This window comes from Rhincodon typus, chromosome 8 (assembly GCF_021869965.1).
Source record: "Rhincodon typus isolate 14 chromosome 8, sRhiTyp1.1, whole genome shotgun sequence".
In the NCBI taxonomy this organism is placed as follows: Eukaryota; Metazoa; Chordata; class Chondrichthyes; order Orectolobiformes; family Rhincodontidae; genus Rhincodon; species Rhincodon typus.
The window spans coordinates 36,976,078-36,991,774 of NC_063339.1; the positions used below are offsets into that span (position 1 = coordinate 36,976,078).

Below are 15,697 nucleotides of genomic sequence, written 5' to 3' on the forward strand. Positions count from 1 at the left end.
GTCTCTTCATGGGGTACGTGGAACATTCCTTTTTCCAGTCCTATTCTCGCCCCCACCCACAAAGCTTTCTCCAATGTATCAATGATATCACCAGTACTGCTTCTCTCTCTCATCTGGAATTGGAAAACTTCAAATATTTTGCTTCCAAGTTCCGCCCTGCCCACACTTTCACCTGGTCTATCTCTGACCCCTCCCTTCTGTTCTTCAACGTTTCTGTTTTCATTTCTGGGGATAGACTGGCCAATAATATCCATTACAAATCCACAGACTCCCACAGCTACCTGGACTATACATCCTCACATCCCACTTCCTGTAAAGACTCCATCCCATTCTCTCAGTTCCTCCGTCTCCATCGCATGTGTTCAGATGAGGCCAACTTCGACAAGGGAGCCTCCGACATGTCCACCTTCTTCCTCAACTGAGGATTCCCCAGCTCTGTTGTCGACAGGGCCCTCAACCAGGTCCGACCCATCTCCCGCACTTCCTGCCCTCACCCCTTCTCTTCTCTCCCGCAACAGCAATAGGGTTCCCCTTATCCTCACCGACCATCCCACCAGCATCCACATCCAGAAGATCATCAAATGCCATTTCCGCCACCTTCAGCGAGATGCCACCACCAGACATATTTTCCCCTCCCCTCCCTTGTCTGCCTTCTGCAGGGACCATTCCCTCTGTGACACTCTGGTCCACAATTCCTTCACCCCCAACACCTCCCCACAGCCCTAGGGCATCTTCCCCTGTAACTGGTGAAGGTGCAACACCTGGCCATTTACCTCCTCCCTCCCCAGTATCCAAGGACACAAACATACCTTCCAGGTGAAGCAAGACTTCACCTGCACTTCCCAGAATCTGGTCTACTGCATTCGCTGCTCACAACGTGGTCTCCTCTACATTAGGGAAACGAAGTGTAGACTTGGCGACTGCTTTGTAGAACATCTATGTTCTGCTCGCAGAAAAGACCCTGAACTACCTGTTGCCTGCCACTTTAACGCACCATCCTGCTCCCTGGCCAACATCTCTCTCTTTGGCTTGCTGCAGTGTTCCAGCGAAACCCAACGCAAGCTGGAGGAAAAATAACTCATTTTCCACTTGGGGACCCTACAGCCCTCCGGAATCAATATTGAGTTCAATAATTTTAGGGCCTAAAGTCTCCCATGTCCCAGCCCCCACCCCACACACCAGTCCTTGTTACCACACAGCCTGCCATTACACACCCACTGTTGTTAGTCAAAAACAGTCCTTATTAACAACTGTTCACCCTCCCAGCCTGATCATTATCAACTCCTTTGTCTGTCCAAATTCTTTCTCTCTCTCTGGGCCCTATTCTCTACCCCACCCACCTCCTTATTTTCGGCATATGAACTGACGTTTTCCCAGCTGCCATCACTTCTGAGTAAGGGTCACTGGACCCCAAACATTAACTCTGTTTTTTCCTTCACAGATGCTGCCAGACTTGCTGAGCTTTTCCAGCAACTTTGTTTTTGTTCCTAGAATATAATATGTTGCCTTGTAACATTTAATAGTTTTAGGAGGAGGGCAGTTACACATTAGGGGCGGGAAATAGTGATCTGCAATATGATCTTTTGGGGTTGGAAATTATGCTCTTTTGTCGTGTCTGGTGTTCAGTAATGTCTAATCGAGATTCTTCACAGTGCAGAATATGTCTGCAGAATTTCTTTCCCTAACATTGCAGTCTACAGATATAGTAGGAACTGCCGATGCTGGAGAATCTGAGATAACAAGGTATAGAGCTGGATCAACACAGCAGGCCAAGCAGCATCAGAGGAGCAGGAAAGCTGACATTTCGGGTCTGGACCCTTCTTCAGAAATCGGGGAGGGGAGGGGGATTCTGGAATAAATAGAAAGAGCGAGGCCGAGGCGGATGGAAGATGGATAAAGGAGCAGATAAGTGGAGAGGAGACGGACAGGTCAAGGAGACGGGGATGAGGCTGGTACGTAGGAGGTGGGGGTGGGGTTTGAGGTGGGAGGAGTGGATAGGTGGGAGAAAGGACGGACAGGTTAGGGAGGCGGGGACAAGCTGGGCTGGTTTTGGGATGCACTTGAGGGCGGGGAGATTTTGAACCTTCTGAAGTCCAAATTGATACCATTGGGCTGCAGGGTTCCCAAGCAAAATATGAGGTGTTGTTCCTGCAGCCTTCGGGTGGCATCGTTGTGGCACTGGAGGAGGCCCAGGATGGACATGTCGTCCAAGGAGTGGGAGGGGGAGTTGAAGTGGCTCGCGACTGGGAGGGGCAGTCGTTCATCGCGAACTGAGTGTAGGTGTTCCACAAAGCGGTCTCCGAGCCCCCGCTTGGTTTCCCCAATGTAGAGGAGGCCACATCAGGAACAGCGGATACAATATAACACATTAGCAGATGTGCAGGTGAACATCTGTTTGATGTGGAAGGTTTTCTTGGGGCCTGGAATGTGTAGGGGCATGTGTAGCACTTCCTGCGGTTGCAGGGAAAAGTACTGGGGGTGGTGGGGCTGGTGGGGAGTCTGGAGCGGACAAGGGAGTCACGGACAGAGTGGTCCCTCCGGAAGGCAGATAAGGGTGGGGAGGGAAAAATGTCTTTGGTAGTGGGGTCAGATTGCAGGTGGCGGAAGTGCCAGAGGATGATGCGTTAGATCCGGAGGTTCGTGGTGTGGTACGTGAGGAAAAGGGGGTTCTATTTTTGTTGTTATTGTGGGGAGGGGGTGTGAGGGATGAGTTGTGGGAAATACGGGAGATCCGGTCGACGGGGTTTTCGACCACTGTGGAGGGGAATTTGCGGCCCTTGAAAAACGAAGACATCTGGGATGTCCAGGAGTGGAATGCCTCATCTTGGGAGCAGATGTGGCGGAGGCGATGGAATTGGGAAAAGGGGATGGAATTTTTGCAGGAAGGTGGGTGAAAGGAGGTGCATTCTACGTAGCTGTGGGAGTCGGTAGGCTTGAAATGGATATCGGTTTCCAGGTGGTTTCCAGAGATGGAAACAGAGAGGTCCAGGAAGGAGAGAGAGGTATCAGAGATGGTCCAGGTAAACTTAAGGTTGGGGTGGAAGATGTTGGTGAAGTGGATGATCTGTTCGAGCTTCTCGTGGGAGTACAAGGCAGCAGCGATACAGTCATCAATATAACAGAGGAAGAGGTGGGGTACAGGGCCAGTGTAGCTTCGGAAGAGGGATTGTTCCACGTATCCTACAAAGAGGCAGGCATAGCTTGGGCCCATGCGGGTACCCATGGCCACCCACTTTGTCTGTAGGAAGTGGGAGGAATTGAAGGAGAAGTTGTTAAGAGTGAGGACAAGTTCAGCTAAGCGGACAAGGCTGTCAGTGGAGGGGGACTGGTCAGGCCTGTGGGTCAGAAAGAAGCGGAGGTCCTTTAGGCCATCTGCATGGGGAATGCAAGTATATAGGGCTGGACGTCCATGGTGAAGATGAGGTGTTGGGGACCAGGGAATCGGAAGTTTTGGAGGAGGTGGAGGGCGTGGGTGGTGTCACGGATGTGGGTGGGGAGTTCCTGGACCAAGGGGGAGAAAATGGAGTTGAGATAAGTGGAGATAAGTTCAGTGGGGCAGGAGCAGGCGGAGACAATGGGCCAAAAACCCCCTTCCCCTCCCCCTTTTCTGATGAAGGGTCTAGGCCCGAAACGTCAGCCTCTCTGCTCCTATGATGCTGCTTGGCCTGCTGTGTTCATCCAGCCCTGCACCTTGTTGTCTCGGATTCTCCAGCATCTGCAGTTCCTACTATCTCTGATTCGATGTCAACCAGGGTAGTCAGGTTTGTGGATTTTGGAAAGGAGATAGAAATGGGCAGTGCGGGGTTGGGGAACGATGAGCTTGGAGGCTGTGGGCCACCTGAAGTGATGAGATTGTGGATGGTCTGAGAGATGATGTTTTGGTGGTCGGGGGTGGGGTCATGATCAAGGGGGCGGTAGGAGAAGGTGTCAGAGAGCTGGCCCTGGCCTCGGCGATGTAGAGGTCAGTGCGCCATACTACAACTGCGCCTCCATTGTCTGCGGGTTTTATGGTGAGGGTGGGATTGGAGCAGAGGGAGCATAGGGCTGCATGTTCTGTGGGGGAGAGGCTGGAGTGGGTGAGAGGGGTGGAGAGGTTGAGGCGATTGATGTCTCGACGGCAGTCGGAGATGAAGAGGTCGAGGGAGGGTAGGAGGCCTTGGCATGGTGTCCAGGAGGAGGAGGTGTGTTGGCAGTGGGAGAAGGGGTCAGTAGAGGGAGGGTTAAAAATAATAGCCATTTCAGCTGGAAATCATAGACAAGCAATTAAAGATGTTAATAGTTTATCTCGATGGCACAGCACATGCACTCAACATCCTATAGTTGAGGCAAGTACTTGCATTTGTTCAACACTGAAAAATCTTCCCTGTGTAATTCAGTAAAGTTAACCAGAATTTGATAAATCCAAACTCAGCTGAAAGCTGGCACTCAAATTGTGACCCAAAATCTGGGCATGACTTCGGTCTTGTGTAATGGATAGAATGCCTCTGTGTGAGAGCTCTGGATTCGATTCCCATCCCTGAACCTGTGGTAATGTCACTAGCTCTGGACCAAAAGTTCTGGATTCAAGACCTGCCAGTTGCAGAGGTGTGTCACAGCATGTCAGAACAGGTTGATGAGCAAATATACAGGAGAGTAATGCTGCAGACTCAGGGGCCATTGCAGTGAGGTGGTACTATCTCCACCTTTGGGCCCAAAGGTCTAGATTCAAATCCCACCACAGTGTTTCATAATATGTCTGAACAAGGTGGTTAAATTTTTTCTAGAATTGTGACTTGATCGAGATGGAAGCGGTATCAGTGTTGAATTTCAGAATTCAGGCCCGGGATAACAGAAAGTACAGCCATTCGTGTTGATTGGAGTAAAATGTGCACCTTATATAAGTTTATAAAATCATGAAGGGCATGGATAGGGTGAATAGTCAGGGTCTTTTTCCGAGAGTATAGGAAGTCAAAAATTAGAAGGGACATGTTTAAGGTGCAAGGGGAAAGATTTTAAAAACATATGAATGAACTGCCAGATGAAGTGCTGGAGGCTTGTGAAAACACCATTTTAAAGGTATCTGGATGGGTACATAAATTGGAAGGGTTCAGAAGAATATAGGCCAAACGCTGGCAAATGGACTAGATTAATTTCGGATACCTGGTCAGCATGGACATGTTGGATCAAAGGATTTATTCCCATACTGTACATCTTTATGATTCATTCATCCAATTGATCAAGATCTCTGTGATCTTGGATAACCTTCTCTGTCTACAGTTCAAATAATCTCAGTGTCATCCGTAAACTTGCTAACCATGCCTTCTATAATCTTCATCTAAATCATTTATTTAAATAACAAACAAAAGTAAATCCAGCACCGATCCCTGTGGATCACCGCTAATCACAGGCTTCCAGTCTGAAGAACAATCCTCCATGACTACCCTGTCTCCTGCGATAAAGTGTGCGCGCGTGCACACACACACACACACACACACACAGCTGTGTCTTTAAGACAGAGATAGATACATTTTGATTAATAAGCAGATCAAGGGTTATGGTGAGAAGGCAAGAGAATTGTTTTGAGAAACATGTCAAACATAATCGAAAAGCAGAGCAGGCTTGATGGGCCAAATGGCTAATTCTGCTCCAACTTTTCATGCTGTCTGGTCTGAAGATATCGGAAATATTTTCCCGAGAGAGCAGTGATGGCTGAGATTGAAAAATACATCACTGAACGGAGTCAATCAGAATGTGGAGTAGGTTTGAGGGAATGAATGGCCTACATCTGCTCCTATTTGTTGTGCTCCTTAAAGAGGAGGTAACTTGCTGTGAGGCTAACACACTTTAAGGAGTCTCCCAATTAAGATTGAGATAAGAATATATCTTTCTCTTTAATGTTGTGCTGTCTGTAGTCTTCTCATCCCCAGGGAACATTGAAGACTCGGTTATTAAAGATATTTAATGCTGACCTCAACTGACCTTTGATGATCAGCAGAGTCAATATTTATTGGGAATAAACAGGAAAAGTGTGTTCAGCCACAAACAGATCAGCCATGATCTTTCTAAATTGAGCAGCAGGCTCGAGGGTCCGAATGACCAACTGCAGTTCCTATCCTGTGTGTTGTTCTCTCACTCCACCCCTCGAGGCTGTTACAGAGGAAAAGGAAGTCCCCATTCAAACAGTCATGGCTGTTACAATGAGATAGGAGATCATTATTCCCCTCTCAGGATTTACACAGGACTAGAATGAAGTACTCAGACATAGATTCATAGAGACATAGAGATACACAGCATCCAAACAGACTCTTCGGTCCAACTCGTCAATGCCGTCCAGATATCCTAAATAAATCTTGGCCCATTTGCCAGCATTTGGTCCATACCTCTCTAAACCCTTCCTAAACATATACTCATCCTGATGCCTTTTAAATGTTGCAATTGTATCAGCCTCCACAACTTCCTCTGGCAGCTCATTCCATAAACGCACCACCCTCTGCATGAAACTGTTGCCCCTTAAGTCTGTTTTAAATCTTTCCCTTCTCTCCTTAAAGCAACGTCCTCTCATTTTGGACTCCCCCACCCCGGGGAAAAACCTTGATTGTTTACACTTCTGTGCCCCTTATGACTTTGCAAACGTCTGTGAGGTCACTCATCACAGACACTTTTTTAATTTTATTGTGTACCAATTGTGGCAATTTTTCCTCACAGCACCCACAGCCAAAAATGAAATTAATCATTAAGATTATCTGTATTCATGGTGTTGTTAAAGGGGCAAATGTTAACCAGACTGATAGGAAATCTTCCCTCCTCCTCAATGCATTTCCGGGGAAAATTGAGCACCTGTTTGAGAGGGCAGACTAGATTTATTGCTGCATCTGAAGGACAGCATTTTTGACCGTGCAGCATTCTACTCAAATGTCAGTCTATATTCTGTGCTTGTTTTTTAAATGCTCAACGATCAGAATCATTGACAGTACAACCTCTACCTGATGATCTGACAACAAATGGCCCTAATGGTGTATTGCTGAGCTCAGATACACCTCGACAACCAGCTGCATACCACAGGAGAGGCCCTGCAACCTTTTTTTGTCTGCTACACACCGAGCCCTGGTGAGCTAACAGGAAATGCAGAGTAGAGATAATTATTTATTTTCAGTTTGGAAAGCTGCAACTACTGGAATTCCTCAGGGATCAGTGTGAGGTCATCAACCGTTTACAAACTAGATTACCGGTTTGGATCAAGGGCTGATAGGATTGGAGCTCAATTTGCTAGTACACCAGCATAGTTGTCCAATGAGATGTCAAGTGAAGGCAGAGCATCTACAACGGGCGGAGACAGGGGATGATAATTGGCAAACTTTCGGCATTGTAAATAAAACAGTACAGTGTGGGTGATGGGAAGTTTGTGTTTTGGGGAAAGGATAAAACAGCAGTAAATTATATGACTGGAAAAGGAACACAGAGATCGGTGCTACAGAGGGATTTGTGTGTCCTGGTACATAAATCATATAATATTATTCTGAAGATGTCACAAGTGATTTGGAAAGTGAATTGAATGATGTTGTTTCTTGCAAAGGGTGCCGGGGTATGATCTTCGGCACGTTTCCCTGCATCTGTACAGGGCATTGCTGAGACCACATTTGATGCTCTGTGTGTAGTTATGATGCCCTAAACTGAAAAAAAAAACACAACTGTGTTTGAAAATTTTCAAAGATGGTTCTCTATACATTGTCCTGGGATGAAGGCATTATGTTATGGAGGATTAACAGCTCAGACCTGAGAACGAGAAATGTTCTTCTTGACTATATAAGATTTTGAAGAGAGTGTAGCTGGTGAATACCTGATGGGTATTTCCTCGTGTATGGGAGAATAAAACTGAGGAAGTAATTTAAAAAAAAATAAAACAGGTTCTGAGAAATGTTCATTGGGCCTGAAACATTAACTCTGATTTCTCTTCATAGATGCTCCCAGCCTGCTGAGCTTTTCTAGTAATTTCTGTGTTTATTTAGGAATAAGACACATTCATTTTAACACAGATATTGTGAAGACATTAAACATTTTATTTTTAAATTATGCAGGCACATATAAACATATATTTAAATCAAGTAGGCCCATTTGTTGCTAAGGAACTGGCTCTGTGTACAGCAGCAGCAATGATGCACTGACATGGAGCAGGAAATGTGGCCGAAAAATATAGTTCGGACAAAGTTCAAGGAGACCTCACGTTCCAGTTTGGGGGTCGAATAACATTATTGTTTGATTCAACTCAGAGAGGGAAAAATAATGTAACGTCCCTGTTTAGCAACGGCCTATTGCTCCCTCTCTCTTTCTTTCTTCCTCATCACAGCAATGTATGAAAGCTAAACACCGGTCAGTCATCTTTACCACTCGTGGAGGATTCATGACTAGGATTCACTGGAATCTCCCACTGCCTGAAGCAAAGGGAATTCAGCCAAATCTAACTGTTCCGGGAAGTAATCCCGTTGCCAACAGCTTGTGCGAACAGAACACATTTGGAAGCAGAATAACATTTGGGGCAATCTCACGTTTTTCCTTTTATCATGAGTTCAACTATTATGTGGACAAAGTTATTTCAAATTAAAATTTAAGTTTGTTAACACAAACGTACGTACGAGTGTGTGTGTGTGTCATTATTTTTAGAAAGGGAAAATATCAATGTACATATTTGCAGATCTAAACTGTGTTACATTCTTCTTTCCGTCATAGCTTGAGTAACTTTATTTTGGTCATAAACATGCTATTTAGCAGATTAAAGAAAACTGCCTGACTTGTTCCTAACACCGACCCTGACGCAGTCTGAGATCTATATCATCGGCCACATCACCAACCTGGTTACATTTAAAATTTGTTGTGACCAGTGGAGGAGTGGGACTGGAAAAGGAAACAATGACCAGCCAAGTCAGGGAACCATAGACCACTGAGCCTGACATGAGTGCTGGGTAAATTGTTGGAGGGGATTCTGAGGGATAGGATTTACATGCAATTGGAAAGGCAAGCATTTATTAGAGATAGTCAACATGGCTTTGTGTGGTGGAAAACATGTCTCACTAACGTGGCAGACGTTGTCTGCGTGGACTTTAGGAAGGTGTTTGGTAAGGTTCCGAATGGTAGACTGGTTATTAACAGTAGGACACATGGGATCCGGGGGAGATAGCCAATTGAATTCAAAATTGGCTTGAAAGCAGAGGATTGTTTTACAGACTGGAGACCAGTGGCCAGCGGTGTGCCGCAAGTATCAGTGCTGAGTTCACTGCTTTCCATCATTAATATAAAGGATTTGGATGTGAATATCAGAGACATGGTTGGTAAGTTTACAGATGACATCAAAAAGTGGTGCAGTGGACAGTGGTGAAGATTACTTCAGAGTGCAATGGAACATTGATCAGATGCGTCAGTGAGCCAAGGTGTGGCTGATGAAGTTTAATTCAGATAAATGAGAGGTTTTGCATTTGGTAAAGTGAAGCAGGGCAGGACTTACACAATCAATGCTAGGGCCCTGGGGAGTGTTGCCGAATAAAGAGACCTTGGGTGCAGGCACTTAGTTCCTTGAAAGTGGAGTAGCAGGTAGACAGGATGCTGAAGAACACGTTTGTCACACTTGGCCTAATCAGTCAGAGCATTGGGTATAGGAGTTGGGACGGCATGTAGCTCCTGTACAGGACGTTGGTGAGTCCACATTAAGAATATTGCGCACATTTCGGTTGGCTCTGCTAAAGGAAGGATGTTGTTAACCTTGAGACGAGCAGAAAAGATTGACAAGCATGCTCATTGATTGGAGGGTTTGAGCTATTGGGAGACGCTGAATAGTTCGAAGCTTTTTCCCCTGGAGTGTTGGAGGCTGAGGGGTGACATTACAGAGGTTTATAAAATCATGAGGAGCATGAATAGTCTGAATAGCCAAGATCTGTTTCCCAGGAGTCAAAAACTAAAGTGCCTATGTTGAAGGTGAGAAGGGAAAGAGATAGAAGGGAACGTGGGGCAACATTTTCATGCAGAGAGTGGTGTGCGTACAAAAAGTGCAGTCAGAAGTGGTGGAGACGGGTGCATTTACACAGTTAACGGGTACCTGGATTGGTAAATGAATAGGAAGAGTTTAGATGGATATAGGCCAAATACTGGAAAATGGGAATAGATCAGATTACATATCTGGTCAGCGTGGACAAGTTGGACTAAAGGGTCTGTTTCTGCACTGTGTGAGTTTCTGATTCTATAAGATGGATGAGAAGAAATTCTAAAAGGGCATTTCGAATGGGAATTCTCTTCCCCAGAAGTCTGTGGTGCCTTTCTGTTTACATTTATTCAGAGCTACATTAGTGAAATAGTTGACAGATGTTGTGAAAAAACCAAAGCCTCTCAAGCTGTTTACTCAAGTTTTATTAACTAGACAGCTTTGTGCCTCTTGTTCAATCTCTCTCTTAAAAGAATCCAGAACAAAATAACCTCATACAGTTACAGCATTGTCACACAAGTTCGCACATTGAGCTGTTACACAGGAACCCGGGGAAGCCCAATTAGGCACTTGGCCCTGCTGTACATCCCCTTGAGTCACTGACATATGAGCAGGAGGAGGACATTCAGCCCCTACAGTCACTTACATGGAAACAGAGTGAGGTAACTGATGCTCCAACATGACAAGCAAATGGAGCAGAAGCTGCACAGATAGTCTGCTCCACATAGTTCCTCGTGCGTCCATTGCTCATGGTACACATGTGGTACTTTAATGCAATTTTACAGCAGTGTGGTGGGAAGCCTAATGTTTTGTGCAAAATCTCAAGGTGGCATCCTCCGAGAAGACAGACTTGTGTTCTCTATGAAGATCAGAATGTGGTTGGAATGGCTTTCTGTTTCAGAAGTAAGGTATTATGGCTCATGTCGGGATTGTGAACAACATGACATTCAGTGCAGGGTCACACATTAATTTGGGGAGAGTTCATTCAGAGCCAGCACTTCTCTCGCAATCGACATGGGGCTTTAGGTCATTTTACATGTAAAATCCACATGTATTTACATGGGTAACGTATGGAATTTCTCGCCCTATCAATGTCTTTCTTGGACATAAGTGTTCACTGCTAAATCTCAAATTTTAATGCAATTATCTCTTATTCTTTCACAACGCTACAGATGAAACACTCAGTTGCTTCACTCTCTCCTCATGGTACCATCATCTCAGGGATTAGACTGGTGGTACTTGTTTGTACCGTGTCTCTGGCAAGGAGATCTTTCCTTACAAAAGAGATAAAATCTGTACACAATGCCCCTAAATGCTCTCTCATCAAGGCTCTACAAGTGCAGAAATATGGTCTTATTTATGTACTTGAATTATCTTACAATGAAGGACAACATACCATTTACTTCCCTCATTACTGACACCCCTGTCTGTACTAATTCTGGTAACCTATGATCAAGGACATGCAGGTCCTTTTGGACAACAACACTTCCCAAACTCGCACCATTTAATCATTACAAAATGAGATGTATGCTATTGCTGGCCACATCCAAATTGTTGTATGCCTTTCAAGTTACCAACACTCCCATAAGTTATAGCGTTCAGTCTGGAAAAGGGTTCAACTGTTTGTGTTGTCTCAACTAAACAATTCTCAATCCATGTAATATATTTCCCCTTACCCCTGGCCTCCAGCTTTACCCACTCACCTGTGTGCAACCATATCAAAAGTGTTCTGTCAATTCAAATACACCACTCCCATTGGTTCTCATGTGTGGATGCTTCAACTATTATATGCATATTACTCAGTCGTACATGCACTGGATAAAGGACCACAGCACACAGGAATTGTCAAAACAAACTGGAAAGTACATCTACTTCTGTCGATAATCTACTTTTCTCTATTTGTACATCTCATCATCCATATTCTCTTTCTCTTTCTCTCTCTGTCAAACATACATATATCAAGTTAATAAATACTCCAATCTTTCTCCATGTCTTACCTCTCAAACTTCCTTCTTTCAGTTTAAATGTATTGCTTACACTTGGATGTGACACGATTATAATTGAGTAATGAAACTGCAAAGACATGAGGGAGGAACTGGCTAGAGTTAATAGGAATAGAATCTTAGTTGGGAAGACGGTGAAGCAGCAATGGAAGACATTTCTGGGGATAATTTGGACACACACCTGAAATTTGTGGACTGAAATTTAATTAACACAAACTCCACAGGTTTATCAAAGATGACTTCCCTTTCCTGAATCTAAGTTAATTCTGCAAAGTCATGTCATGATTCCCCAAGTGTCTAGTTTTCACAGTCCTCATAAAAGATTCCAATATTTTCCTCATAACAGACATCAAGTTGCCCAAAATTGAGTTTTATTTTGTTTTCTCTCCCACTCCAGTTTTTATTTGGGTTACAACAGCTACTTTCCATTGTGTAGGAACCAGAAATTCCAGAATCTAAAGAATTTTGAATGGTATCAATAATTCTTTCTTGTAGTTCCAAGTTTTAAATGACATTTGGATAAGTACATGAATAGGAAACAGTTGGAGGGATATGGGCCAAGCCCAGGTAGGTGGGACTAGGATAGTTTGGGATTATGTTTAACATGGACTGGTCAGACTGAAGAGCTCTATTGCCACCTCCATGTATTCTCTGGGACATACCAGAGCTACGTATCAAACTTCAGTTCAATTAGTTTTGAGTAATTCCTCTTTATTAATTCTAATCTCCCACAGTTTCTCATTTTTGCAGTCACTGTCCTGCAGAATTTCTGGAAGATTTTCTGTATCTTCTTCTGTGGAGACAGAGTAATGTATTCCATTCAGCAGCAGGTCAGTGGGGGGGTAGGTGAAGAGAGATGGCCTCTGTCACCAAGTGAATACATTGGAGCACTGCACTTAGGAGATGATGGACATAGCACCCACTCCTGCTCGGAGAGTTCTAGAATCTAAACAGTTCAAAGAAACTGTCATTTGATGGCCATCGATGGGTTATGCTGAAATCAGTGACACAAAGCTGTGACAACCTCATTTTAGAATCAAACTAGCTTTACAGTTTGCAACTGGTATAGGACCAGGTAGAGATAAGAATAAGTATACAATCAAAATTTTAGTAACTGCAAGTGTGGCCAGAAGAGAACTGCAACTGGAAAGGAGAATATATTAGTTTATTCAGAAACAGCACTGAGGCAGAAGTGAAAACTGGGAATATTATTGGTAATAAAGGGAATATTGTGATATAAATCAACTCAGGACAAAATGGGCCAACGGTGGTTATGAACACTTTTGTTCCTCGGGTGTTTGGAAGTGAAGGTGAAAAAAGCCATGGAATAAGAATTGACTTTGTAATTGAAAGTGAATACAATAGTTTACATCTTTGCCAAATATAGATCATAGAAATTGAGATGCTGTTCACAAAGTTTTACAGAATAATTGAATGGACAGAGATAGAGAGACTTACCAGGAACACCAACAATAGCGAGGATGGGATAGTAACCCGCCTGAATAACCACCAGTACAGCTTCTATCCGCAATGTTAACGATACCCAATCGACAGAAAGCCAGTGAAGGCCATAGGATAAACCCCTGTCCATTGTTGGAACATTCCAATCTATTACTCTCAGATTCGGATTCTGCTCCATAATTGGAACATCCCAATCTGCTGTTCACAGATTCTGATCTCTCCCTCTCTCTGGAGCTGTTGATTATAATCGTGTTGAGGATGACACAGCCACTGATACTATGGGATAACGCATTGGAAGAAACTCCTTATTAATAGAAGAGGGAAACCCTCCAGTGACAAAGTTAGTATCCATGGAGACTGACATTAATTCGAGTCACGGAACAAACAGCTCCAGTTAACCCCTTTCACTCTGACACTTTTAATGTAACAACAATACCTGGTCTGGGTGGGATGCTGACATCGCCTGCTGTTGGTCTTAGTGCCCATCTCCAATTACTCTAACAATGATAGAAGTAAAGGAGAAAGGTGATGCTTTCTCTGCACAGGCTTGATGATTCTGCTGTGTTATCCACATGCGATGCCATATGTAACCGTTTTCCTAAGAGCCAATCGAGAGTTTGTCACTGCACTGAAGTCTCCTCCACCACAACAACTGCCAATCTAAAAACTGTCTCTGGCCACAACTGCCTGGAGAAAGACAGGAAATGTGGATTTCGCTGAACTTTCCTGTCACTGCTCTAATAAGGCAACATTTTATCTTTAACACAATACTTTCAATAATTTGCTTCTAAAGTTGCAAACTTTTTTTTTGCAGTTTATACAGCTTTTCTTTACCGATTTTTTGGCCTTAGCCCGAAAGTAAACATTACATTTCCAATTGCTTTGCTTATTGGGAGTAAAGGGTCAGAGACAATATCTATGTGATTGATTAAGAAACAGTAAGGAAGAGGAGACAGTGGCTGTGCAGACTGGACAGGAATAAAGTCATATCGCCCAGTAGCCAATATCTTCTTCATAGACGGAATGAAACAAAATGCAGACAAAGAAACAGTATAAATTTGGCTGAAGGAATGGTGAGTGACAATGTAAACAAAACGTGATAGTTTGAAATGGAATGGAGGAGAAATGATTTTATATACACTGTTTAATCAGTGTGTGTGTGCAGATAGATAAGATTGTTCATATATGCGCAAGACATTCAGAGTTATTAATGGAGACATGGTTAACACGATATGATGCAGAAGATGTGACCTTGTCTTGTTTGTATCTTGTTTACATTGCACTCAATGGAGAGAACCCATCTCCCCATATTCCCATTGTACATCTGTTTCTCTTTCACCACAATTAAAAGCCCATTTGTATTTTGCACTGCATGCCCGCACCCTCTTTTTTCTGTCACCCCTCCTCCACCTCTGTCAAGGTATTAAAAAGTCCATTTTCCAACCTGAAGAAGGGTCTCGCTGGACTTGAAACCTTAACTCTGTTTCTCTGTCTCCACAGATGCGTCTAGACCAGCTGAGTTTCTCCAGAAATGAATCGGCACTAACTGAATTTTCAACAAAACAAAGAACCGTGGATGCTGGAAATCTGAAACAAGAAGGAAAATTGCTGGAGAAACTGGGAGCTTTGAAAAGGCATCACTGGATCCAACAGCTTAACTTTGCTTTCACTCTACAGATGCTGCCAGACCTGCTTCGTTTCGTCAGCAATTTGTGTTTTTGAATAAATTCCAAAAATGTGTGTCAAAGCTGCTCAAACGCCCTGTCCAACATGGATCACCATACACTGAGAAGAGAATGACAGCGCAAGGTGCACAAATACATTGGTTCCAAATGACATAACGCTGGCATCATTGACACTACAGAGCTCTTAATCATGGTCAGGGAGAGAAACATTCACTTTAAAAACCTTCCTACAGTGTGGAAACAAGTCCTCCAGCCTAACAAGTCCACACTGACCCTCAGAGCATCCCATCCAGACCCATCCCCCTAATCTACACATCCCTCAACACTATGGGCAATTTAACATGGTCAGTTCACCGAGCCCACACATCTTTGGACTGTGGGTAGAAACCGGACCACCTGGAGGAAACCCACGCAGATACAGGGAGAATATGCAAACTCCACACAGACAGTCGCCTGAGGGTGGAATTGAACCTACATCCCAGGTGCTGTGAAGCAGCAGCCCTAACCACTGAGCCACCGTGCCACCCGAAGATGCCCCTACTGGAAGGAAAAGGTTCAGATGAATATGTTAAAGGGTTTTGAGGAATGTGACAAATTGGAGG

At 44.2% G+C, this 15,697-nt stretch overlaps 1 protein-coding gene across 1 annotated transcript in view; it reads left to right on the forward strand.

Annotated features, from left to right (window-relative positions):
- Window positions 1–13,913: 13,913 nt before the first annotated feature.
- ppp1r13bb (protein phosphatase 1, regulatory subunit 13Bb) overlaps window positions 13,914–15,697 on the forward strand; it is a 31,007-nt gene continuing 29,223 nt past the window's right edge. The window contains exon 1 of the mRNA XM_048600095.1: window positions 13,914–13,935. Within this exon, the coding sequence (XP_048456052.1) occupies window positions 13,914–13,935 (22 nt within the window). The remainder of the gene's footprint in view (window positions 13,936–15,697) is intronic.